The 26,455-nt window shown below is 44.9% G+C and overlaps 1 protein-coding gene across 3 annotated transcripts in view; it reads right to left on the minus strand.

The window, feature by feature from the left end:
* Window positions 1–26,455, minus strand: part of CLIC5 (chloride intracellular channel 5) — a 158,574-nt gene that overhangs the window by 33,926 nt on the left and 98,193 nt on the right. For all 3 annotated transcript variants that reach the window (XM_073586537.1, XM_073586536.1, XM_073586538.1), the window contains exons 2-4: window positions 14,075–14,184; window positions 13,778–13,903; window positions 7,660–7,766 (exon numbers count right to left, since the gene is read on the minus strand). In XM_073586537.1, coding sequence (XP_073442638.1) covers window positions 7,660–7,766; window positions 13,778–13,903; window positions 14,075–14,184 — 343 coding nt within the window. The remainder of the gene's footprint in view (window positions 1–7,659; window positions 7,767–13,777; window positions 13,904–14,074; window positions 14,185–26,455) is intronic.

Consider the following 26,455-nt stretch of genomic DNA (forward strand, 5'->3'; position numbering starts at 1 on the left):
CTGTCTCCTCAATTCATTACTCACTCTAAAAAATAGCTAAAATCCATTTTGGCCAAAACAAGCTTCACTACAAGCTCCCTTAAGGATCAGATTGCATCTGCATTCTGAAGTTTATGGAGAGGAGGAAAGAAAAAGGCAAAATGACGGATGCTGGTGCTACTTTCTAGTAAGTGTTTATGAAACTCCAGTGCTGTATAAACATTTACACTGCTCAGTACTGCAGTATAATGTGATCTATACTGCAGTTTTCTAGTAAGTTTCATATCTTACCCCAGAGCTGGATTCACAGCTACACTACCTAGTACTACTGTACTGCTGCTGCTAATTCTGGATATGTGCTACATAGAGACAGGACATATAATGACCAGAAATAGTGTTATTCTTCATGTACATGCATGTCATGTCATCTTATTCCCAGAATTCTGAGAAGCCCCATCTCTAGCTCTATATAGATAGGTGAATAATAGACCAAGGGAGACACGTCACTCCGAAATTAACGTTAGATGGGTGCACAGAAAGGGGTACCAATCCCGATAATATATATAATGGAATAGAATGGGAGTCCGGATTTTTCTTCTATAGATAGGTGATTAAGGCTCCAGTCAGACGTCTATTTTTGTCGTACGCGTTTTATCCATGTTTTATATGGGTAGAACGCATACCCATTCAATTCTAGGGGCCTTTTTACCTAAGTTTCTTTTTTCCTTACCATTGGTCTGCAAATAAAAACGGTGACAAGTGCAACTGTGATCTGATTTGTGAGTCAAAATCCCCATTGAAGTCAATGGACCCTTGTTAAAAAAAAGAGACAGCCCACAGATCCCATCCATGTTGAACTTCTAGTACTGTCCATTTTTCACTGTCTTAAAATTCATGCAGACGTCCGATCGTTGCGTACAAGTGGTACGCGTAATAATCAGTGAGGGCGCTCATACCTGTGATATAAGTGGTACGCGTAATAATCAGTGAGGGCGCTCATACCTGTGATATTCTATTCCACATGTCCGATTTTCACTTTGGACTCGTACGTTGAAAAATGGGACATCTGAATTTTTTTTAATTTTTACACCCTTTGTGGTGCCACATTCGCTGGTCTCATCCTTTATTTGGGGGCTGAGACATGGCCACTGAATTCCAGCTATTACAAAGATTACATATAAAATAAATTGGACCTTTTGGGATTTTTTTTATAATAATGTAAAAAGACATGTTACACAGGAATACAAAAAAACCTGATGAATGAAAACAAAAAAAAAAACTTGTTCGCCCACTTTGGGCAAAAAAAACTACCGTAATGATTTTCCAGGCGCTTGTGTGAACGCAGTCTAAATGGGTTTTAGTAGAAGCTTGGGATTTTTTTTTGCTTTTCTGCATAGTAAAAAATGGATTACATACAGATGCTAAAAATGAGATGACAATCGGATCCAGCGCCAGGAGAACAATCACTGATGTGTGATCGAGGCCCAAGAAGTGATTGTATCTAATGGATAAGCTCATTTGGTCAAAACGATGCTTGGTAGTCAGGAGCGTCGACTTGATGTGAATCCAATTTGTGAGAACTGTTTAGGACTGCGCTGAACCCGGTGAGTTTGAAAAATTTGCGATTCGATTTGCCCAAAATGTTTTACACCTAGCAGAAAGTTACATTAGCCAAAGTAGGATCACATGAACCTGGGCATGGCCAGGCTGGCTTTTCTATAGTGACTTGCAGTTATCACATGGTTTAACACAGCCAATTAGGACGATCTATCACAGCCTGTATAAAAGCAGAGGCAGGGAATGCAGCAGCCACTTTGTGGTGAATCTTGATAGTGAGAGGAGGATACGGAGAGAAAGGCCTAAAACCCTGTGAAAACTGTACAGCTAGTGTGTGACAATAAAGCAGTGAAGTACAGCTACCATCCGTTTACACATAGCCATATATGTTAAGGTCACTTAGATATTACTAAGGACGAGCGGACGTGCTGGGATAAGGTGTTTTCCAAGCATGCTCGGGTGCTAACCGAGTGTCTTCCGCATGCTTGAAAAATGTTAGAGTTCCCGCGACTGCATGTCTCGCGGCTAACAAACAAGTAATCCCTGCATGCGTTGCTGCTGTTGAACAACCGCAAGACATGCAGCTACGGGGAAGGCATTCGGTTAGCACACGAGCATGCTCAGATAACGCCTTATTCAAGCAAGTTCGCTCATCACAATTTGCTAGGAAATTGTAAGCGACCTCCACACTTCTTTACTCTCCCAGATAGTCCAGAGATCAGGAAAAGTTTTCTGCAAACACTGCCGGTAGCTGCCACTAGGGGGAGGCAGCTGCAAATAGATTTATATTTCTGCCATTGAGTTATGACTTTCGGCATATAAAGGGGGGATATATAATAAGGGGGGATATATAAGTCTTTTATTTTTTTTTGTCTCAGAGCTTGAAACACAAAGGCACAATCGCTGTATTTTGGTCAGGTCGCCTCCACTATAAAAAAACGAAAAGATCAGAAAATGGTTCCTTCCATAGGACCTTCTGACCCCCTTTCATTGCTTTTTTTGGGGGGAAGGGGGTAAACAAAGTGACTAATATACAGTGATTATGGACAGATGGGACAGTTATACATGTGGAGATACCAAATATGGTAATATGGTAATAATATTGGGGTTTTTTAGACATTAAGTTTTGGGAATATTGGGCGATAAATACCGTGCCAGTAATTGCTATATATATGTGTGTGTGTATGTAAGGTTATACGTATATGTATGATCTTATCAGAGTGGGGTTGGCAGAGCTGACCAGATCCTCTTGGATGGGGGTAATACACTGCTGTGATCCTGGCTGTATATGACATGTATGGGGCCGGCTCAGTGTTTGACCCCACTACATGATGCAGAGCAAACATGTGGCCGATGTAAATCTAGGCCGAATGTCTGTCCCCCAAGCACAGTGGGCCCCAGCATTGACCCAGGGTCACGGGTGCAGATGCCAGCCCTGCACCATTGTACTGGCTTGTGTCTCCCATAGGCACTCATTGTAAAATCTATCTATAAAGTAGAAAAAAATGACATGTCGATGCCTACCGGCCCAGCCAAGGCCTAAAGGGCAAACACCGAGCTTCTGTCACCAAAACGCCACCCTATGCGCAACGCTTAGTATAATGAAATGTGAACATAGCCTAATATATCATTTTTGTGTGTGAAATTAAGTTATTTTATGCCTTTTATATTATATTATTATAGCGATAGGTTGCCAATAGCAACCTATCACTGTTCAGCTTTCAGTCCTCAGTCATGCAGTGGAAAATTGAAACTCACGCTTTGATTGGTTGCTATGAGAATTGAGACATCTCCAATTGGGTGAATGGAAGAGAAAGTGAAACAGTTGTCCGTAGCAACCAATCGGATCACTGCTTTCATTTTCCATTGGAAAAACTGATATCTAGACTCCTGTTGCCGCTCTCATATGTGGCGCCCCCAGGAGTACGGCCGCCACAGTGGCTTTGCCTTCCTCCAGGGAGGGTAATGCCAGGCTTGGAAGCAGTGAAGGGTCTCTCTCGCAGTTAACCTATACATGCAACACAGTTCCACTCCAGGCCAGCAGGGGGGACTCTGAACCGGAATTGAAGGGAGGAGTGCTCTCTGAGGGCCAAGAGGAAGGAGTGGTCAGTTAGTGTGAGGAGGTCCACGAGTGCAGACGTGTGGAGAGAAACCGGAGGTTGAGCTGAGGAAAGAGAGCTCCCTCACAGTGAGAGCGTATGAACTGGAGCCTGGTCTCCACGGTTGTATGGATACTAATGGTCCTGCAACAGACACCAGAGGAGTAGGAGGCTGTAAATGCCCTACTCCCATCTAAGACTCGGAGACACAACAGCACGGAGTGAGCCAAGAGAGGAATAGCGGCTACAGCTGTCTGCCATACGAGCAGTGCTAGTAGAAGAGAATTAGGAGGAACTTCAGTGTAACTCAGTACTAGGAGTACTTCACTCAAATAAGCGCTAAGAAGGAGACTGCACAGCCCATCTGCTGAGAGAGAATCCCTGAGCTGCTTCCAGGCTAGCCTGCTCCAGTACCATCTGTAATCAGGACCCTGGATGGCATTTATCAAGTAAAGGTACAGAAATTGCACCCCGCTGTGTCTTTGTCTGCTTCTTACCCTTCCGGCACTGCTACATCCCTGTGCCAACCACATCTACACTGCCCTGGGACTACAGCTTCGCCTGTGGGGAGCTTTTACATCTTTGCTGCACCATACCATCAGTCCCAGTGGATCTGCATGCAGCCTCGGCTTAACATCTCACTTGCCGAACATCACAGGTGGCGTCACGAACTATTCCATTAACTACATTCCACCATTTCAATTCCCCCGTTACTTGGGCGCCCAGGGCCACGGATCGGGTCACCGCTGCTGTGACGCATCCCGCAGACACCGGCCCGGTACCGAGTACCCCACAGCCCTGGGAGGGCGACCCACATATATTGAATTCTATATATTATACATTATATAATATTCACGTGCGTTATAAACTCTGACCTTCCTTTCAACAGTATTTCCTAAAAGGCTCGTCCTAAATAATCGAGGCCATCGTGTCGGCTGCCAATGCGACTGGAAAGAAAGAGACTGTTCCTGAGGAAAGGGTGGGACATGACACTGGGAAAATCAGATTCCCCTGAAGGTTTATTTTCCAGTGTGATAAGTTCCTTCCACAAAAAATAAAGCGTCCCTTATAAAAAAAAAAAAAAAAAAGAGCCATGTGCACCTCCACCTTCAGCACGCCCTCGTCCGGATTCACTTTTGCCTTTGACATGAAAATCTGACGGAAAAAAGAAATACAGTAGCCCCCGGGTTGTTATTTTTGTCTTTTTTTTCTGTCCCTGTAGCTTTTTTTTTTCTTGCGAGACAAGTTGTACTTTTGAATATCACCATTCATTTTACCATAAAATGTACTGAAAAAAAAAACAAGAAAAAAAATTCCCCATTCAATGAAATAGTATAAAGAATAACCACAATTCCGCCATTGTTTTTGTTTTTCTGCCATTTATTGTGCAGTGCGATTCTCCGGGTCTGTCCAATTCCGGCGATAGCAAACTTATCATTTTTTATATATATTTTACTGGTTATCGAAAAAATTGGGAACTTTGTAAATAAAAGTTGGGTTGTGTCGTCATTTTCTGAGACCTGTAACTTTTTTAAAACTTTTCCACTGGTGGACCTGTGTGGGGACTCTTTTCTGCACGCTGCAAAAGTGTTTGATGCTAATATTTGGGGTACAAACAATGTTTTCATCGCTTTGTATTATATTTTATTACAAAATTGACGATACCAAATATTTTCTAAATTATCTTTTTTTTTTTTTTAAGTGTTTAAGAGGGAAAGGAGGGGTGATTTAAAGTTTTTTTAATTTTATTATTTTACTTATTTTTTCTCTTAGCCCCCCATAGGGGACTTGAACCTACAATTTCATGGTCTGTACTATATGCTATATTGCAGTATATAGTATATCAGACAAGGTGGGTTTTATGAGAGCACCAAGATGTTCGATTAGCCCCTCTGCCACTTGACTGTTCACAAATTCATCACTGGGTGTGGAGAAGCGACGGCGGCCAGAAAGATTGCGCCACGCACCTTTTAGGGTGTGTGCACACTCTGCGGAATTCTCTGCGGATTTTTCCGTGCGGATTTATTAAGGAAGACCTGCAGTTTATCTGCGGGTTTGCCCTGCAGTTTATCATCTCTACAATGGAGCTCTTCACATCCTCCTCAAATACTAAAAACTACATTTGGATTTAATTAAAAATGTTGCACCCTTTGGCTTTTCCAGGGTCTTTATTTACCTGCACATTCAACATTGATGTGATCTGATCAGTGGTCATAAATCAGCTGAGAGGAGCTAATAGAAGCGAGTTATAAACTCTCTGTAAGTACAACATAGCGGACTGACTGACAGATTCTCAGTCAACTCCTTCTGCAGCCAGCAATAGCCGGTGTAACACAGAGGTTACAGAAGGAAATGGTGCAAAATTAATTAATGATGCCCATTTGAAAAAATGTAGTTTTTTTTTTAACCCCAATTAACTGCATTTGAGTAGGAAAATAAGGCCCCAAAAGTAGACAACCCCTTTAATATTTTGCAAAAAACAATATATAGCAACATAGGAGTACTCCTTAGGGCTTGTTCAAATCTGCATAAAAAAATAATTACTCGGATGTTGATCAGGAAAAGTAAGACAAGAGTCATGCGAGTGTCATGCGAGTACAATGCAATTTTTTTCAACTAGCCTCCGTATGACATCGGTATGCAATTTGTTTTTAACATCAGAGTTAGTAATGGAGGTGTCTGATAGGCATCTCTCTATTACTAACCCCTGGATTTAGTGTCAGCGGACATTACACAATTGACATTAATGACAAAACCATTACCCCGATTGCCACCGTACCAGGGCAACCGGGAAAAGCCTAGGCAAAGCGCCAGAATTGATTTTGACATATAGAATGTGTACCTGGTATAATCTTTGGAGCTGTAAAAATCAAAGAGAAATGTCTGCTTTTTACCGGCATCATGGCTGAAAAGTTTCAATACCAGTATATGGGTCTGTGAAAATCAATGGCAGCACACAGATGGTATCCATGTGCGGTCCGTGTGTTGTTCTTTTGCTGTCGATGTGCTATTTGTGTGCTGTCCTTTTGCTGTCCGTGTGCTATCTGTGTGCTGTCCTTTTGCTGTTGATGTGTGCTGTCCTTTTGCTGTCGATGTGTGCTGTGTGCTGTCCTTTTGCTGTCAATGTGTGCTATCTGTGTGCTGTCCTTTTGCTGTCGATGTGTGCTGTGTGCTGTCCTTTTGCTGTCGATATGTGCTGTCCTTGTGCTGTCCATGTTCTGTCCATGACTAAGTTAATAGGAAAAGCTTTTTAATGTCTTTCTTTATCCATACATGAAAATCACTGAAGAAACACTGACACATGGAACAAACACTGATGAAACTCGGATCCAAAACACTGATGACACTGATATCCACCCATAGTATATTTTTATTGAAACCATAAAACCAAAGAAACTAAAGCTACGGTATTTTAGAAACTCTTTCTTGTAATGTAGGTTAAAATAATACCGCCATATAGAGTCAAAATAATACAGCTGCACTTAGTTCATAAAATACGACCACACAATGCTAAAATAATATTCAACCTCCAAATGAAGTCTGTCTCACAAATCCGACGTTCGTGGTCCTATTTTGGACTACAATGTGTGGACTGGTCGTGGGTCCACTGATCTAGACGCCTTCTCTATACCTAAGAGATTGTAGAGTTCAGGTCTGGAGATCCAAGGCTGGTTCCTAGATTGCAGTCTGCACTCGGACTGTGACTTTTAAACCTGCCTCTGTGACTTCCCTATCTCATGGATGAATAAACTGCGATAACTGTCGCACCATAGACTCATCTAGCCTCTGCTTCATAGTGAGGTTGCTGCAGTTTGACCCCCATTGATCAGTGATTTAAGGCACATTATAGCGATATGTCATCATGATCATCAATGACAGTGGAGAGCACAATAAAATTCATGTCCCACAATGGAAAATGTGCAAAGATTTTACATTTTAGGAACATAAAACTGCCACCCTTAAAATCCGAGCTTTACAAAATTTATAACGCCCTATATTACACAGAAATAAATGTTATACTCACCTGCATTATCTTGCTGCTTGGTATTTTTGATAAATGCTGAGAATTTTGAGAAGATGTCGATACCAGCTGTATTTGACTCGCGATGCCTTGCAGCAAGTTTGGGGTACCTGGAGGGATCAAAAGAGTTCACTGTCACAGCAAAGAACGCTAATGAAAATGGTGCTGACTGTTAGGAACGGCGGAAAGCACTAAATAAATAAATAAATAATAAAGTGCTTTCGCCGCTCGGGGTCCACAGTGCAGTAGGTGTTAAAACCTCTGCTAGACAATGGCAGACGCACTATATGGCGGTATAATGCACACGGGATCAACGTCACCCGATGTGCACAGAGCGGACTCTTAACTCATAGAGGCGCTGTAACATAAACATAAACACCGAGCCTGTTAGACTCACAGGTCTCAGTGAAATTGCACGCATGCAATCAGGTCACAGGACAGGGTCCAAGACAGAGGACGGTGTCCGTCTAGACCTATCATGCGTGCGGCGTCGCGACTGCGGACGCCGGTAAATGCTGCTGAATGCAGCGCGGCGGCAGACACAGCCGCTATGCGATAGTGCCGTGAGAGACGTGACACCACCGGACGCTAGTGTAGAGGTGCGGTGTGCACAGTGGTCTATGGCTTGCCACTGACTGGCGCTGACTCTTTCTATAGTTCCCTATCCACATGCGTAATATCAGAGGGAGGGGAATCTTAATAAGTCAGCCACCAGAGTCATACATCCATCACCATTCACACATCTAGCAAGAAGAGTCTATACTAGCGCATGGCCAAGCGGCCATGCGGGCCTTTTATAGCCGTGTGCTGCCGGGACCTTCCAGATCTCTGAGATGGACCAATCAGATCTGGAGAAGGACCTGAGCACGTGACTCCCGACCTCCAATGGGAGATCGTCTCGTGAGCATGCTCAGTGGAGCGGCAGAGGAACTTAGCCTCAGGAATGACTTGCTGCAGAGCAGCATGTGAGGCTCTGGATTCCTGTTGTGTAGCTGCAGGAATCCGACGCCTAACATTACCCCCCCTAGGGCCCCCTCCCTCCTGAGCCTTCCAACCCACCAAGCAAAGTTTTTTGCCACGTACCACCTTGTGTCCCGCAGAGGTGTAGGCCTCAGGCTCGTCCGAAGACCATCCTGATGTCCCGGCAGATGACTTGAAAAACCGGGACATGTGAATCGGTTTGAGAAGGGACACGTGGAAGGCGTCAGGGATGGCTAAGTTGCCAGGAGCCGAAGTTGGAGCGGGGCGCCGAAGTGTGTCGGCGGGCGTCTTCATTCTCATTTTAGAGATTTGAGTGACATGCGGGGTGCGACCCAGACTGTCGCGAACTCTTATTGCCCGGTCTGCCGCCGGTAAGGAAAACAGTAACCCAGCCGGCCTCTGTTTAGAGGAGCTACTCCGAGCACAAGAGGCGCATGCCTGAATATATTTTTTAGTGTCCCGAGCCCTGTGCGGCCACCAATAAGAGCTAGCCAGGAGTTTTGTGGTCTGCTTGTAACCAAAGTGACCACCCACCCTGGACGCGTGCGCCCACGTGAGAACCTTGGACCACAGGTGAGGAGGGACAAAGGTCTTGCTCAGCGGCACTGGCTCAGGGACGACTGGAACCATGGACTCCAGATTCCCAGTGAGGGGCGTGGAATGATCCACGGGCACCTCTGCAGAGGCTACTTGGACACTGCCCCCCATGCACCTTCCCACACAGTCCTTGCTCCAGCCCAGTATATTCCCCGAGGACCACTCTATATGAGGGGAATGGCAACGGAGCCAGTGGAGTCCGAGAAGCACCTGGTCGATGCCCTTAGGCATAATGAGCAGGGACAACGTCTCGCGATGAGACGGGGAGATTGAGAACCCCAGGGGTGCTGTCTGGTGGGTAACCCGAGATGGTAAGGTAGATCCGTTGACCACTCTAACGGTCACGGGGTGAGGAAGTGGCACCAGTGGAATGGCGTGTTTTTGGGTGAAGGCTGAAGACATAAAGTTTCCTTCTGCCCCAGAGTCCACTGTGACCTCTACTTCCCAGGTGGAAGCACCGCTATCTAACGTCCCTCAGAATACCAGTTTGGAGGAGAAAGTTTTCATATTAGGTAGATCTCCACCAACTGCCACTGGAGGTGATCGTTTTTTCGACCGCTGCGGACACCTGTTAGCCGGGTGGCCCGACTGTCCACACAGGTAGCAGCAAGTGATGCCCTGTGTCGGACGCGGTTTCGGACCGGTACGAGACACATCCATGGGCTCAGGAGGTAAAATTTCCAGATCAGGAGGTTCCAGAAATTCAGAGAAGTCGGGAGCCGACCTAAGCTTCTGTCTGGATTGAGTACGCTCCAGCCCTCACTCCGTAAAACGGAAGTCAATACGGATGGAGATCGCGATCAACTCTTCCAGGCTTGTAGGGACCTCCCTGGTAGATAAAGCATCTTTGACATGCTCAGCCAACCCTCTCCAGAACACAGGGATGAGTGCTTTATCAGGCCACTCGAGCTCGGAAGCCAGTGTCTGGAAACGGACGGCGTACTGACTGACCGACAGGGATCCCTGCGTTAACACAAGTAACTGGAGAGAGGTATCGTGACTGACCCGGGCAGGGCCGGCGTCAGCACCCGGCAGCCGGGGCCCTGGCGAGATGGGAGGGCCCACTCACGCTGTCTGGGATACTCGCTGGCCGCCGCCACGCCCCCCATGTACTGACCTCATCCTGCGCCCTCCACGAGGGACCCACGCAGTAACGCAGCCCCTTACAGCCAGCAATGATCATCGCTTCCTTCGGCTGTAATCTTGTGTGCGGCGCCGACACAGGACCTGTGATGAGGTCACAGGAGGGGAGGAGTCAGGGGTCACATGATCAGGGTGGCAGCAGGACTCTGCTGTGCTGGTCGCTCCTCATTATGGTGCTGGTCTGGATGAGGTAAAGTTTATGTGTGTGGGACAGTGGGGTCAGGAGGGGTTTTACAAGGTGGATGTAGCAGAGCCGTGTGTGTACTTGTGTGGGGTCAGGAGGGGTTTTACAAGGTGGATGTAGCAGAGCCGTGTGTGTACTTGTGTGGGGTCAGGAGGGGTTTTACAAGGTGGATGTAGCAGAGCCGTGTGTGTACTTGTGTGGGGTCAGGAGGGGTTTTACAAGGTGGATGTAGCAGAGCCGTGTGTGTACTTGTGTGGGGTGAGGAGGGGTTTTACAAGGTGGATGTAGCAGAGCCGTGTGTGTACTTGTGTGGGGTCAGGAGGGGTTTTACAAGGTGGATGTAGCAGAGCCGTGTGTGTACTTGTGTGGGGTCAGGAGGGGTTTACAAGGTGTATGTAGCAGAGCCGTGTGTGTACTTGTGTGGGGTCAGGAGGGGTTTTACAAGGTGTATGTAGCAGAGCCGTGTGTGTACTTGTGTGGGGTCAGGAGGAGGGGTTTTACAAGGTGGAAGTAGCAGTGCCGTGTGTGTACTTGTTTGGGGTCAGGAGGGGTTTTACAAGGTAGATGTAGCAGGGACGTGTGTGTACCTGTGTGGGGTTAGGAGGGGTTTACAAGGTGGATGTAGCAGAGCCATGTGTGTACTTGTGTGGGGTCAGGAGGGGTTTTACAAGGTGGATGTAGCAGAGCCATGTGTGTACTTGTGTGGGGTCAGGAGGGGTTTACAAGGCGGATGTAGCAGAGCCGTGTGTGTACTTTTGTGGAGTCAGGAGGGGTTTATAAGGTGGATGTAGCAGAGCCGTGTGTGTACTTTTGTGGGGTCAGGAGGGGTTTTACAAGGTGGATGTAGCAGAGCCGCATGTGTACTTTTTGTGGCGTCAGGAGGAGGGGTTTTACAAGGTGGATGTAGCAGAGCCGTGTGTGTACTTGTGTGGGGTCAGGAGGGGTTTACAAGGTGGATGTAGCAGAGCCGTGTGTGTACTTGTGTGGGGTCAGGAGGGTTTTACAAGGTGGATGTAGCAGAGCTGTGTGTGTACTTATGCGTGGGGTCTGGAGGGGCTTACAAGGTGGATGTAGCAGAGCAGTGTGTGTACTTATGTGTGGGGTCAGGAGCGGTTTACAAGGTGTATGGAGCAGAGCCGTGTGTGTACAAGGTGTATGGAGCAGAGCCGTGTGTGTACGAGGTGTACGGAGCGAAGCCGTGTGTGTACGAGGTGTATGGAGACGAGCCGTGTGTGTATGAGGTGTACAGAACGGAGCCCTGTGTGTACGGAGCTGAGCCTTGAGTATGGAGCGGAGCAGAGCCGGGGGTGAACGGAGTGAAGCCGCGTGTACAAGGTATACGGAGTGGAGCCATGTGTGTATGAGGCATACAAAGCGGAGCCGTGCGTGTACGAGGTGTATGCTGGGGAGCATTTAAACCTCCCGAGTCCCAACCATCCCGGATCCAGTGAGACAGTCCCGATTTTGAGAGAGAGACTGCCCCAGCCGGGAGCTTACTTTCCCCGCGGGACACAGGAGTACACAGCGGAGCCCCAAGGAGCAATTTAAAACTCGCACGTAACATTCTACCGGAAGTGACGTGCTGGAAGCTGACCAGAAATGAGGTAATTTCAGGAGGAGATTGCGACGGAACCATGGAGGCACTTCAGGGAATGCTTCAGATCCATCACCGTGTCCTCCTCTGACAGAGCGGACAGCGGGATCGCCTTGGAATCGGGGATGTCGGCCATGTGAGCGGATCATGATATGTCCTGCACCAGGATGCTCAGGTGGGCACTACAATGGGAGCTGGGCTGCTATGGTATCTTTATAGAATTTTTCTTTCACTGTTTCTTTCGCTCTCTGTTCTTTCTCTCTAATCTTTTTTTCTCTCTCTCTGTTCTTTCTCTCTCTCTGTTCTCTTTCTTTCTGTCTCTGTTCTCTCTCTCTCCGTCGGTTCTCTTTCCTCTCTTTCTGTTCTTTCTTTCTCTCTGTTCTTTCCCCTCTTTCTTTTTCTCTCTACCGCTCTGTTCTTTCTTTCTTTCCCCGCCTTCTTTTTCTCTCTCACTGTTCTTTTTTTCTGTCCACTCTTTTTCTCTCTCTGTTATTTCTTTCTCTGTTCTTTCTTTCCCCTCTTTTTTCCCCTCTTTCTTTCTCTGTTCTTTTTTTTCTGTCCACTCTTTCTTTCTATCTGTTCTTTTTTCTTTCTCTCTGTTCTTTCTTTCATCTGTTTTCTTTCTTTCCCCTCTATTTCTCTTTCTCTGTTATTTTCTCTTTCTCTCTCTCTTCTTCCTTTCTCTCTTTTCTTTCTTTCTCTCTCTGTTCTTTTTTTTCTCTCTCTCCTTTCTTTTTCTGTTCTTTATTTCCCCTCTTTCTTTCTTTCTCTCTGTTCTTTCTCTCTCTCTCTCTCTCTCTCTTCTTTCTTTCATGCGTACACTACTAATCAGCAGCCTCCTTCACATGAACATGTTTTGCCACCTTCTTTGCCTTTATGTGACTATTGTTCTTAAAGATTAAACAAACAATGGACGGGAACCATTGTCTCCATGTCTTTGTTATTGTCGTCTCTCTGATGACACCATCCAGGTACACTATCACCGATTCTATTCACACAGTTGAGCAGGCATACAGCACTGCAGAATATGGATACATTAATATTAATTACAATGTTTTTAATTTCTTCTCTCATTTTTTGAACAAGGTACATACACATGCCTGTATTGATTCAATGTGACACTTTGTCAAAAATTCGGAAGCAAACTATTACAAACGGAACAGAAAAATGGGAAATTAAATGTTGTATATATTTGATATACACTGTGTATATGCAGATTTGTTGGGTTTACTGTCTGTATTCTTAGTGTAGGGGCCTCACAGGGTTATCCGTCCGTACTGCTAATTGTAGTCAGAAGGGAAGAACAATCGTGTCTGGGTCTGTCGGCTGCAGGTGCGAGCGAGTAGGCGGGTGTGAGGGCTCTGCTCAATGGTAGTGAAAAGAAGAAAGATACAGAGCAAACACATAATAATACAATGTGATCAGGAGGAAAAGACAAGTGACAAGCTGGGAAAGCACACAAAGAGGAGGTGACAGAGAGATAGATATATAGAGAGATACATAGATAGATAATAGATGGATAGATAATAGATACGGTAGACAGATACTGTAGATGATAGATAGATAGATAGATAGATAGATAGATAGATAATAGATACGGTAGATGGATAGATGACATTTACCTTGGTGGTGCCAGCGACTCCTCCAGGAATTCCTCTATCTTGTTGACGTCCGTCTTCACCTCCCCATTATAGGTCAGGAAGGGCGGGTGTGTGCCCGGGGCGAGGTTGTGTAGGTCCGCTGGCTTTCTACAATATGGAAGAGATATGACATAATGGTCTGTTGATGACTTTCAGCTCATTCTATATTTACCCAGAGGCGGGGAGGCCATAAAGAAGACATCCCATAACTTTTCATACTATGGGCCAAACCCTCCCGCTCAGCCGTAGTTGCGGCCACATCCATTGCTCAGTTCCTACCTCTTCAGGTCGACTGTGGTGACATTGAAAACGACTCCTTTAAGCCAAAGGATCATGAAGAGGCGCTGAGAGAAAGGACAATTCCCGATACTTTCTCCATCACTTCCAGCCTGGAAAACACCGTGCAGGAATCATCAATACAAGTCTCATAGTATGCATCATGGGTCATTGAGGATATACCGCTATTATAATATTAGTTATAGAGGATGCAGTGTGACCATAATATATAGGATGTTCTGTTATTCTAATATATGGTATATAGGATGTATGTTATATAGTAGGGGTGCCCATAGTGTAGGTCGCTGGTGTCGGCTGGTACTTTGCTCCCTCTGACCCGTGGACCATTAGCTCTCCGTGTCCCTACAATTAGTCCAGCATTTAGCATTAAATCCTTATCCTCCAAGCAAATTTATTGCAATTCTAATTGTCATTTGCCCTTTGACCCTCGAGATAATTTCTTTTTTTGCTGAAATCTTATACAAAATTTAAAAAAAAAAGTTTCACATGTTTATATTACCTTTTTTTGGAATTTTTGTGGGTATTTTAGTTAGTGATTTTATTAATCTAGCACTAAACCTAACCCTAGCACTATCCCTAACCTTGCTAGGGTTATAAAAAGAATCTAAATTCTTAAAGTTTATTCTAACTTTAGTGGAGTTTTTTTTTTTTGTTTTTTTTTTTACATGGGACACCTTTTTTTTTCACCTTTTTTTTTTATTTGGGCCAGCTTCCCCAGCAGGTCTCTGCCTTTCCTCTAACACAATCACAAGTGAGAGATACATGAAAGTTGTGGAAAAGCACGGCACAGACTTTGCCATCTCAGTTTCTGCCTATGCAGAGCATGGCAGCCGCGATACTATACTCTGCATGGGCAAGTGACAGGATGTCGAAGCTTGTGTCACAGGGATACTGCGATAGAGAGAGGCCAGACAACCGCGGTGTCTGGTTTCACGCACTCCTGCACTGGTTAGAAGTATTTCACTATGCGTATTAAACAGTGCAGGCTTTTTCTTGCTGGCAGTGCAAGGGATAATCTGTTCAGTTGAAGCTCCTGGAGCTTTCATGCTTGGATTGTCTCATCTGTTCAGTGTTGGCCACTCCCCTCTTACTGCGTGGTTCTGGAGTTGGAGGTGCAGTTTTTGGTTGGAGTTTGAAGATTTGTTCAGGAGATTATTGCTTGGAGTTTTGTTTGTGTCCTCATCCTCTCCGATTTGGTCTCTCCTTTATTTTAATCTCCTGTGTCCCACTCTGTTGTTTGGTGAGATTATTTTTTAAGGTTGGCATTTTCTTTTATCCCTGTTTGTCTTCCCTTGTTTGTCTGGCTAGTGTGTTCCAATATATTTCAGCTTCCACTACCATAGGTAGGACACATCAGGGTAGACATAGGAGCATAGCGAGGCACGAGAACCCTGACGTCTCCACCTTCAGTAGTAATCCAGAGAACAGGGATAGACCAGGACGCCCCTAGTCGTAGGGACCTGGTTAGTGCCCAAAATCCCAACACCTTCATGACAACTTGCTTCATCATGGTGAGCTTTGTCATGTTGGTTGCTGCCTTTGCAAAGCACAGGACCAATGACAATAGTGAAAATGACACAGGATAGCTGCCGTTCACTTGGGACTTCCTAGCAGCTCATACAACAATTAGTGTGCCAATTTGCCTATTTGTATTTTCTTGAGTGGAAAATTGACAATTCTGAGCACATTTCTCAAGGCACCACTTTCTCGCACTACAGTTATCGCTACTTTACCATCTCACAGCCACAACTGAAAATAATTCTATGTAAGTTAATGCATATCTACATCTAGGGAAGAATAATAACTTCATGTTATATATCTGTCCTCAGGTCTCAGTCCATTTCCATTCAAAACATTCCTGAAATTCGAATGATAAGACTGTCTCCGGTGAGAGGTCTACAAGGTGTAGTCCCTAAAGGTGGAGAAGAGCCAATGTGACACTTGTTTTTCATGATTATCGAAGGCTAGCCAACACACATTTTCATTCCCACCTTTTCCTTCATGAAAAAGTAGCAATGAAGGAAGGGAGTGAGTACAACGTGACCAGATGGACTGTTGAGGGACTGTCATCCTCTAAGGCCAAGTTGTCCGCCAATAGATTTTTACACCCACTAAACTTACAGTGCACAATGATAATCATTTGTAAGGTTATAATTGTGGATAGAATTAGATTTTTCCACTAGTACAGTATGTCCATGGGTGACCCTACCTGCTCCTCAGGGTTTGGGTGGGTGGGAACGAACAGATTAAGAGGAATGTTTAGAAGAATGTGGATGAAGACTAAAGGGTCGAGTGGAGGTGGTGTACTGGATGTATTGGCATTGACACTGGTGTGAAAATCACACCGTCTCCTCCTTTCAGCTGGACTCACATTTCACATCCAAGTAGTCAACTTTAGGCCAGATTGCTAAGCTTTCACTCTAGACCCCTCTAGTGCTGAACTACTTCATGCACTCTCTCGGGTGGAAACTCTTTATCTTATTGTTGGACGCAAACATAGGTCTTCATGCTCCTCTTACAAGTGACACCTCATAATCTCCCACAGCCTCAATGCTTGCCTCCCCAATTGTAGGATTGGTATTTCAGAATCCTTACTACCCATCTGTGACCCTCTCTACACCTGGGATGGTGAACCTCTTGGATAATAATACCCACCCCTCATCATTCTGCTTTCTGGCTGACTACGATGCAGCTTCTCTGTCCCATGCATCTAACCTCTACTGGGGGGAGACAGAAAAATACAGCAAGGTTGGACTTCTTATGCCTTGCTTGACACCGTTTCAGTATCCTCGAAGTTGTGATCCTATCCACTGTGACGTAGCAACATCTAGCGAACTTTGGGCCTATGCGTCTAAACTCTACTGGTGGGGAGACACAAATATCTGGCAAGGTTGGACTTCCTGTGCTTGCTTGTCACAGTTTCACTACCCTCGAGGTTGCGATCCTATTTGCGACATCTAGCGAACATTGGTCGCGTAACAGGTGCCAAGGCATGTGGTCAACGTAGAAGGGTTTCAGCAGCTCAGAGTGGAGAGATGCTGCAAACAAGCCCCTTCTGATCAGGCAATAGGGTAATAGGGTAAATGAGCCAATATAAACCTCCAATTGACAAGCAACTGATCACCAAGATCACGTTATTTTAAGAAGGAGTAGTCCATGTGAGAGACATGCATCATACTAGAAAATGTCTCATTCTACTGTACACAGCCACTTCCCATCAGATTAGTGAAACACTGCCGCCTTGTTTTTCAAAGACAGCGCCACCACTATCCACAGGCTGTGGCTAGAATTGCAGCTAGGTTCCATTTAAATTAACGGGAATGAACTGTAATACTTCACAGTACCTGTTGAGAGGTGTGGTGCTGTTTAGACCTTTGGTGACACATGCTGTTATGCCGATTTCTGCTCCAACAGGCAGTTGGGAACCCTGCTCCCATAAAAAGCAGCTCTCTATACTGGGAGAGCTGGTAATAATCCTTGTGTTAGCCGTATACTGCAGCAATATGGCGGTGGTATAAAACAGATGTAGGAAACAGTATTTTTACAACCTGATCGCACTGTACGCCTCCATGCAGAGGACACCTATGTGACCAGCGAGATGCAGCCGCACAGAAAAGGATGGTAGTCAGGGGTTGAAAGTTAACCTCGCAGTGAAACACAAACCTCAGCTAAATTATTCATTGAAATTCCAATACTCAGACTTATAAGAAGAAAAGCTGCCGCGCGTGCAGTGTGTTACGGCGCAGCCTCCGTGCCGGCACCGCACGGCCCACATACATTTCATGTCGGGCCTAATTCATCTGCGTTGGAGGCGTTAAAGCCATTCGATTTTGCTCCTTCATCATTTTTAAGATCTCTGTTTCAGCAAGTCAGACTATTGCTTAAGGTTAAGTCTACATGGCAACATGAGTTGTGCGGCACTGAAATCAGGGCTACGCATCAGATGTAATCATTTCCTAAGGTGTCACGTTCCAACCTGCGATATAGCGGCCCAAATGTTGCCCAAATTATGGGATTTTCTGTTGCTGCTTGCAAGTCGCTCGACAGCAGGGTCTCCTACCGTCAGCTGATCTAGTCTGCACATCCAGATTCATTCTGAACCTTTTTTTCAATCCTTTATTCCATTCTCAAATGCGTTTTCAATTTTTAGCCCCAAGTGCAGGGGGCGTGGTCGTGCACTTGCAGCTCGTCCTTCTTTCTCACTTTTAGCACTGAATGACCGGTCAATCTTATCTGAGTAACCTGCTTCCTCCACCGGACATTTTGCCCAGGCGCCATCATTCTTCACACCAAAGAGTGCAGCAGACACTGTGCGCACTAACACAAAGGAAACACTGAATATATGTCATGTAAACTGCATTACTGCCAAACAGACTATACTTGTAAAAATCAGACACTCAGCGCACAAATGGCCAAATTCTTGTGCGGCCACCAGACACTATTTTCTTTTGATGGGACCTGAACCATTTCGCAAGGGCCAAACGCCTATAACTTTAATGATCTGGCACTAATTAAAGAAAACGGCCCTAGGGCTTGTTGAGACGAGAACGCATCATACAGAACTGTCCGTGTAATTCAATAGAGCTGCTAAAATTATGGCTTTTTCACATGCACCAAAGGTGTGCATGACAAAAATGGCAGCATGAACTTTCTCTAAAGGTTTTCAAAAAAATGTACGGGTTTGCAAAAAAAAAAAAAAAAAGAAGTCCCAAACAGGTCATCTGTGTAGCACCCAATTTTTACAGATACATTACCATTATTAACACAAGAAACTGTATTTGATCATCTTCATTTTAAAGTGTTGATGTATAAAAATGGACGTCACGTGGACATAAAATACGGACGTGCTGATGATAACATGGATGAAAATTGTCTCAATTTTTCATACGCTCGTCTGAACCTCGATTTTAGACTGATGGAAGATGCGCGGCTTTGGAGCCTTCTTCTTTGGCTGAACGCTCCTCCCATCAGTTTAGGGCTGCGTTCACATGGCCATAATAAACCTAGGGTCAGTCACGTCAGCAAATTGTCATGTGCAGGAGCTGCCTGCTATTTTCATGCACCCGTCTTTGTCCATAAATCAGAAAAGACTGTAGCACGTTGTGACTTTTATTGCAGGCTCCGAGGTCTATGTAAAAAATAGTGGATGTGAACTAGCAAATAGGCTGTGCATGTGTCCAAGTCCATTTTCCACCCGGATCAAAAATACATTTATTTGAATGTACCGTAGTGCTGATTGTAATGAGTCCTGGATCCTGACTGGCCATTAAGGGCTCATGCCCACTTGCGAGAGACTCGTACGGCTTGAAAACCTGGCATTGCCACCGACACTCAGACCGGAGCGTGCAGCTAAATAGAAATACATGTAGCTGCACGCTCCAGGGTCCGAGTGCCGGCGGCAGTAAAAGCCTCTCGCAAGTGAGTATGAGCCCTAATATTGTAGGTGATGGCCCAGGAGAGTAATTTCTGATAAATATAAATAAATAAAATGTCCTTGTCTTGAGGCATTGCCACTGAAGTTGGATCAGCCTGTAATTTGATTTTCCACTTCGATCTTGAGTATCATTCCAGATCCAGACCTCTATGGGATATTAATTTTGATTTACATTGATCATTTTTGTTTTAAAACAGTCCAAGAATTGGCCAGAATACCTCAATTCTGATTTTCCATCAGCCTAAGGGTAGGGTCACATGACCGATGTCGCCATACACATGAAAAACGGACCAAATATTCTGGTCAAACCCTGATCAGAGCGAGATCAGTTTTTCCTCATACATGGAGAGAAAAAAAAAAAGTTTCTCCACCTTCTCCTTTATGTCAGTCTGTGAAAATCAGACCACACTTACATCCAAGTGCTGTCTGGATTTTTTCATGCGCCATTGAATTGCATTACTGGTTTTGAATCAACCCCTCAAATCAAAATTGGACATGTCTCCAATTTTTCCATGGACCGATTGGTCCAAAGAAAAAAAATCAGATGTGCGCAGCCTCATGGAATATCATAGGCATGAGTGCTAGCCGTGAAAACCGCAGATAGCACTTGTACAAGAAAATCGGTCGTGTGCACGAGGCTGTTTTCAATTAGTGCTGGATCCTACCTACCTTTTATATGTGTTACTTTTAGCCCAGGAGAGGCATTTCTGATAAATATTAGGTTTATGGTCCCATCACAAAAAAAAAGGTCACCTTGTCGTGGCTGGTGGGCTCTCCAGAATTGGTCAATTTGTGAGCTATGTACCTTCATTTTATCATCTATACAGCAGTAATGCATCCAAATGTCACATATTCAATGGTGACACATTTTAGAGTGTACAGAGGCTGCTGTATTGCTTTTTTTTACAAATAGATAGAAATCTAGTGCATTTGTTAATCAGAGAAGCTTCATAATTACTTTGTTTCTGGATTTATAAGATTCCAGATAAGTTTGGCATTCTTTGATACAAAGTGCTGGATGAACAGACTCTCTGGATTATTCTATGCTGGATTAAAGGAATTTTAATATTTTAAAAGTAAGTTCTGCAAAGGCAGGATATGAAGTGCGGCAAGTCACCCCCCCCCCACTACGATCCTCCACTAGACGCAGCGCACACTGTAATTTCCTTCCCTGATATTCAATCTCATGTGTCTGAATTAAGCTTCCCCATTCAGCCAGAAAAAGCAAAATGAAAGGAGTAACACAATACGCAACTGGGTAAACAAAGAGGATTACGCATCCAGAATATACACAGGCACAATGGAAATCATGTGGCTGCGGCTTTGCTACGCCCGGACTTTTATCTGCTCCATTGTGTGCAGACAATATACAGGTACAGTCACAAGTGGCCGCGGTATTATCAGACACAACGTTACTCGAACACCGGCCACGAGTGTGATTCGCAGACAGATGGCTCACAACGTGATCACTACCACCGATACATTATCACCAGGCACTACATCTAGAAGACAACCTCCGGGGCGCCCATGCTAAATCTGTTGCCCTATTATGTGGTTGAGGAGCTTTTGGACTAAGCCAAGGATTGGACATGTTGAAATTGAACATGTCCGATCCTTCTTTCCCCAACATTTAGCTGTCAGAATTAAGGCAAGACAAGTGCATTCAACCTCCATAGAGCCAAGCAGAAAACCCACATCTGAAAGCACCATTACAGTAGATTACTTTTTGTTGACGTTCACCTGATTTGTCAGATGAGCATCTAATATTTAGTGATGTCATAATGCTGACATCATAAACCTCATTTTTATTCTCTACGAGGTCCTCTGTCTCCTGGCTTCCTACTTAAGAGTGACAGTGCTCTCCTGATGATTGACAGCTAGGACCAAGGGCATCATCAACACTTGCTCAAACTCTGTGCTCCTTGACAATACAAACAAACTTAAGGGCAATGAAGCTGGGTAGATTCAGTAATTCATAGCAGTGCCTACAAGCTCTATTGAAAAGAGTTTGTAAACACTGGTCTACATGCCCAGGAGGTCAGACACTATTGAGAACATTTCTTGAGGATGAAGATTTTTAATAACAAGTAATTTGCAAAAGTTGCTTGTTTTCACAAACTTTATGCAATTTTAACCATTTATCATGTTGAGAATAACCCTTTATTGGTCAGGAAATTAGACATATCCTCCTATGCCATATGGAGTCAATGACGCAACCGTGGACCCAAGGTCAAGGTTTTGTTGGAATGGATTACTCTTGATGCTCTTGTTACTCTGCTCATCATCTTTGACGGTTAACTGTCTATCATCCATATCCTCCTCATTAAACTTCCTAAAACTCAATGTGGACAAAACTGAACTCACCATCTTTTCTCCAATTCATCTAACCCCCCCCCTCCCACACACACACACACACCAGATCTAGCTATCACAATTCCATCACACTTTCCCCTGTACCAGAAGTCCGCCGCCTTGGTGTAAGCTTCGACTCAGTCCTGTCCTTCAAACCGCACCTTCTGCGTCTTTCCTTAATCCTGAATCTAGTAAAATGCTAGTGCATACCCTCATCATCTCCCACCTTGACTATTGCAACATCCTTCTGAGTGGTCTTCCTGCTAACACCGCTCTCCTCACTACTCCTCCGCTTCTCACCTCCACAAATCCCTTCATTGGCTTCCAATTCCTCAATGAATCCAGTTCAAGCTACTACATTGAGCTACAATGCTGTCCATACTCTGTCTCCTCCAAATATCTTCGAACTAATCTTCCGACATCTTCTCACGCGTAATCTCTGATCCTCCCAAGGCCTTCTTCTCTTCTCCACACCTTTTATATTTCTCACCCAATCGCCTCCAAAATGTCTCCCAAGTATCCCCCCATCATCTGGAATTCTGTGCTCCATCCACGACATTCAGAAGTTTCAGACGGAACTTGAAAACGCGTCTTATCTAGAAAGCTTACAGCCTACAATAACCCACCTCACCACCACAACCCCCTAACCTACTATCGCCTTTCCCATTGCCCTGTAGACAGTAAGCCCGCAAGGGCAGGGAGAGCCCTTTCCCCTCTGTGTCTGTCTGTTATTCAATGTAATTTATATTTGTATTTTGCATATTACCATTTCTCATGTACAGCACCATGGAATCAATGGTGTCTTAAAAAATAAATAATATTTAGCTGAGCATCTAGTCTTATGGGATGTCACCATGTTGGATGCAGTGACATCACATATCCTGGCCCAAGTGTCCAGTGTACTCCAACATTGGAAGACAGAGCAACAGGCCTATAGAAAGCCCATGAAATCATACTAATTTCGTTGCAATCTCCAATAAAAACCAAGTAGAGTCGACCATATGGCAATGTTAAGGGGTTCTTTTTGGGAATATTATTTGGACACCATGTGGCAAATTAAAACAAGTAGTGAAAAGAAGGCGTTGCGCAGAGCACCTTCCATCCATTTCCCTTTCTATTCTGACAGCATGGCGTGGAGATCATCTGTGAAGAATCATAACACCCTGAAGATAATACTGAAATTCCCTAATATAAGGTTCTAACTGGCTCCCAAGTCCTCAATGTTTTCCATCCTGGAAAGGGATGACTCGGGTTGTTTTACTCACCAGCTTGAAATACATCACTGTTTAATCTGACCTTCTGCCTGACACATTAATGAAGGAGCCATCACAAGACTTCCCAGCTCTGTGATACAATTTCATATGGGGCTGTGGGAGGTATTATCTTTTGTACGCAAAATTCTCTGGTCTTCGGCAGTTGACGTTAGCATTTTATCAGATCATTTCTCCTAGTCCTTACCTTTACTTTTACCTCATATTGATAAAACATGACATAAAGGTCTGATAGATGGTGATCCACCACTGGGACCCTTGCCTATCAGGGGAACCAAGTAGACCCAGGGGGAACAACAGTGGCAGCATTCAAAAACAAACTCATTAAATGGAATCAATCAATAAGATCAAACCCTTCCAAAACAGTCTATATGGGCTGCAGAGCTGACCACCACTTTTTATTTATAAGGGCTCATACAGACGTCCATAGATTTTGGTTCGATTTCGAACCACAATGCACGGACCGGCCACAGGTCTCCAGACCCAAGCATGACAACCACATAAAACTTCATGAATCTGTCTCGCTTAGATCAGGATCACCATAATCAATCCATGCTTTAGTGGTCCATGCTCTGACCGATTGGTACGGATGTCTGAGTAAACCTGACATCAGCACTTTAGTAATGAGCAGCAAGGTCACCAATTGCTGCCTCCATCACCAGAACAGGGGTCCCCTATTGCTCTTCACCACCACGTTTGGTAGGTTGATGGTCAAGTCTTATTGAGACATCTGTGTTGCATGTACTGTTGGCGGCTCTCCTCACCCAAATTTTACCTTATATAGTTCTACGAGGCTGTGACGTTCAGGTCAGTAGACCCACAGCCACTCATTGGATCATGATCCGTACACGGGTCTTGTTATGTGGACGTCTAAGTGAGACTAAATGAGCTCTCATTAATGATGTCAGGGAGTTCTGATGTCACCACTTTCTGAAATTACCGATTCATTTTGTCATCACGTTTAGTTCGTGAGCTCTGATGTCATCATTTTCTCTTATGACCAGTGACTAATGATGTCATCACTTTTAATTGGTGATCTCCGATGTCACCACTTTCTCCTATCCGCACTTAATGTTGTCTTCACGTCTAGGTAACGAGCTCCAACATCAACATTTTCTCTTATGACTATTGATTAATGATGTCATCAGTTTTAATCAGTGAGCTCTGATGTCACCACTTTCCTTTTTGATTAGTAAATAATGATGTCATCTCTCACACAATATGGCACTTCTGCATCCACACAGTGGCTCTCTACACGAGGACACATTTCATCTCTGATGTCACCACTTTTTATTACTAGTGATTAATGATGTCATGGCTTTTAAGCTCTGACGTCACTCACTCTTGGGATTAGTAATTAATGATGTCACGACTTTTAAGCTCTGATGTCACCATTTACTCTTGGGATTAGTAATTAATGATGTCATGGGTATTAATCAGTGAGCTCTTATGTCTCCATTTTCACTTCTCATTACTTTTCTGATGATGTCATCGCTTAGAGCTTGTGAGCTATGACATCATCAATCCCCTATAACCGGCTTAGCAAACTTCTTATTGACTTGTGTAGTGCAGCGCTTACCGCATGTGTTGGGGGACACTCACTTGGCACGGGATTAATGTAGACAGGCACGGTTTTGCTCAAATAAACTGTCTATGAGGTTTATTTTACACAGCATAAATCACACGGTAGGCCCTGTTGCACGTCACAGGCCTACCACCATCCATAATATTTCAACATATAGCTTTACCTTGCAGTCCCTAAACACACTGGGCCTCTCTGTACAGTGACCGTGGGCAACTGCACGCCAAACAGTTCCTTAACGTTCATAGAACAATACAAGCACCAACAGTCTGTGGAGGTACCCTACAGGAGCTCCTGCTCCAGACGCCGACTCCTTGTCAGTTCTCTCTCTCTCGGGGAAGCGGCCTTGCTGGGATCACCGTCCTTGTGACCAGGTCACTCCTGACAGTCCAGACCCTCAGAAGGACGATAGCTCCCCCAACGCAGAGCAGTCACAGACTCTGCTCACACATGGCCTCCCAGGGTCCAACACACCAGCCTCACTGGGTGCTATTCATGGATCCGATCCTAAGGCCAGGACCTTCCAACACACCGGCCTTAAGGTACAAGGCCTCACCATGTGCACTTTAGGAAGTTAGCAACTCCCAACACACAGGCCTTCCAGGACCTTGCACTCTGACCACTCAGGTTCAAAACACACGACCATGTGACCAGACCTCAGTCACGTTATATATCTCAAACCATCCCCATATGTGGGCGGTGTATGTGTGGCAAGCCGATCCCGCCCAGCTCTCCGACTAGCCCTGTAAGCACCCCTTATGGGGAAATAAACTCATGGAACTACAAGTCCCAGCACAACATCATTTTTGGGCTTACAGCGCAGAGGACCTCTGCGACACATACCAGCCATTTACAATCTTGCCAGTCACTGTTTCACCATCACAATCCAGGAAACGCCCACATGCATATCCTGAGGAGCACATACAGTGCCCCCTAGCTGTAACAGGGGTCACTGCATCACACTTGTAATGGGACTATCATTTATAGTCGAGGCGTACATTGAACTTTTTTTCAAAAAAATAGATTGAATACAGTAAATGGAGACGACTTTTTGGGATATAATTTGAGCGTTGGGCATAATATGGCGGGTCACACAGGGCAAGGTAGGAATATTCTCCCCGTGTGGCCGCGGCAGCTGTCCCTACCTGTCCTTCTATCCTCTATTTGCGGAGCAGTATCTGGTATCAGAGATATGTGATGACACATTGTAACGGCATGGCCTATTCCTCAGGGAACATTTAAGGTGCTTAAAGACTTGTCCCTTCAGACATTGTGACACCAAAATAGCTCATGTATCATCTAACAGGGAAGCTTAAAATAGGCCCTCGGTGCAGCGTCAGCACTGTGCACCGGCAGCCAGGGATATATGGCACCAGGTCACGGCTGCACCGGTGCGTTATTTCTGCTGCTCCCATGACACTCCTGTGTAATAGTGCTATAAAGTCCTGGCAGCCATACGTCAAACTTCACACCATGTAGTCACCAGCCATAAACCGAGGTCAATAATACATTTATGTTCTGTAATAAACTCTGCACAGTTCCACAAACATCTAGAAATGTATTTTCGTCATTTCGTCAACTAAACAATGGTTAATTGCTTTTCGGGCCGCTTTTAACTAGATTTAAAGGGGCCGTCCAGTAGTTTCAACCCAGCAACAAACTAATTTTTAATGTATATGGTAATCATAAGGTGGAATACCCCACTCAAATGACAGCCGCTGCTA

Source organism: Dendrobates tinctorius, unplaced genomic scaffold (assembly GCF_039654945.1).
Source record: "Dendrobates tinctorius isolate UK_male_01 unplaced genomic scaffold, ASM3965494v1 ptg000093l, whole genome shotgun sequence".
Taxonomy (NCBI): domain Eukaryota; kingdom Metazoa; phylum Chordata; class Amphibia; order Anura; family Dendrobatidae; genus Dendrobates; species Dendrobates tinctorius.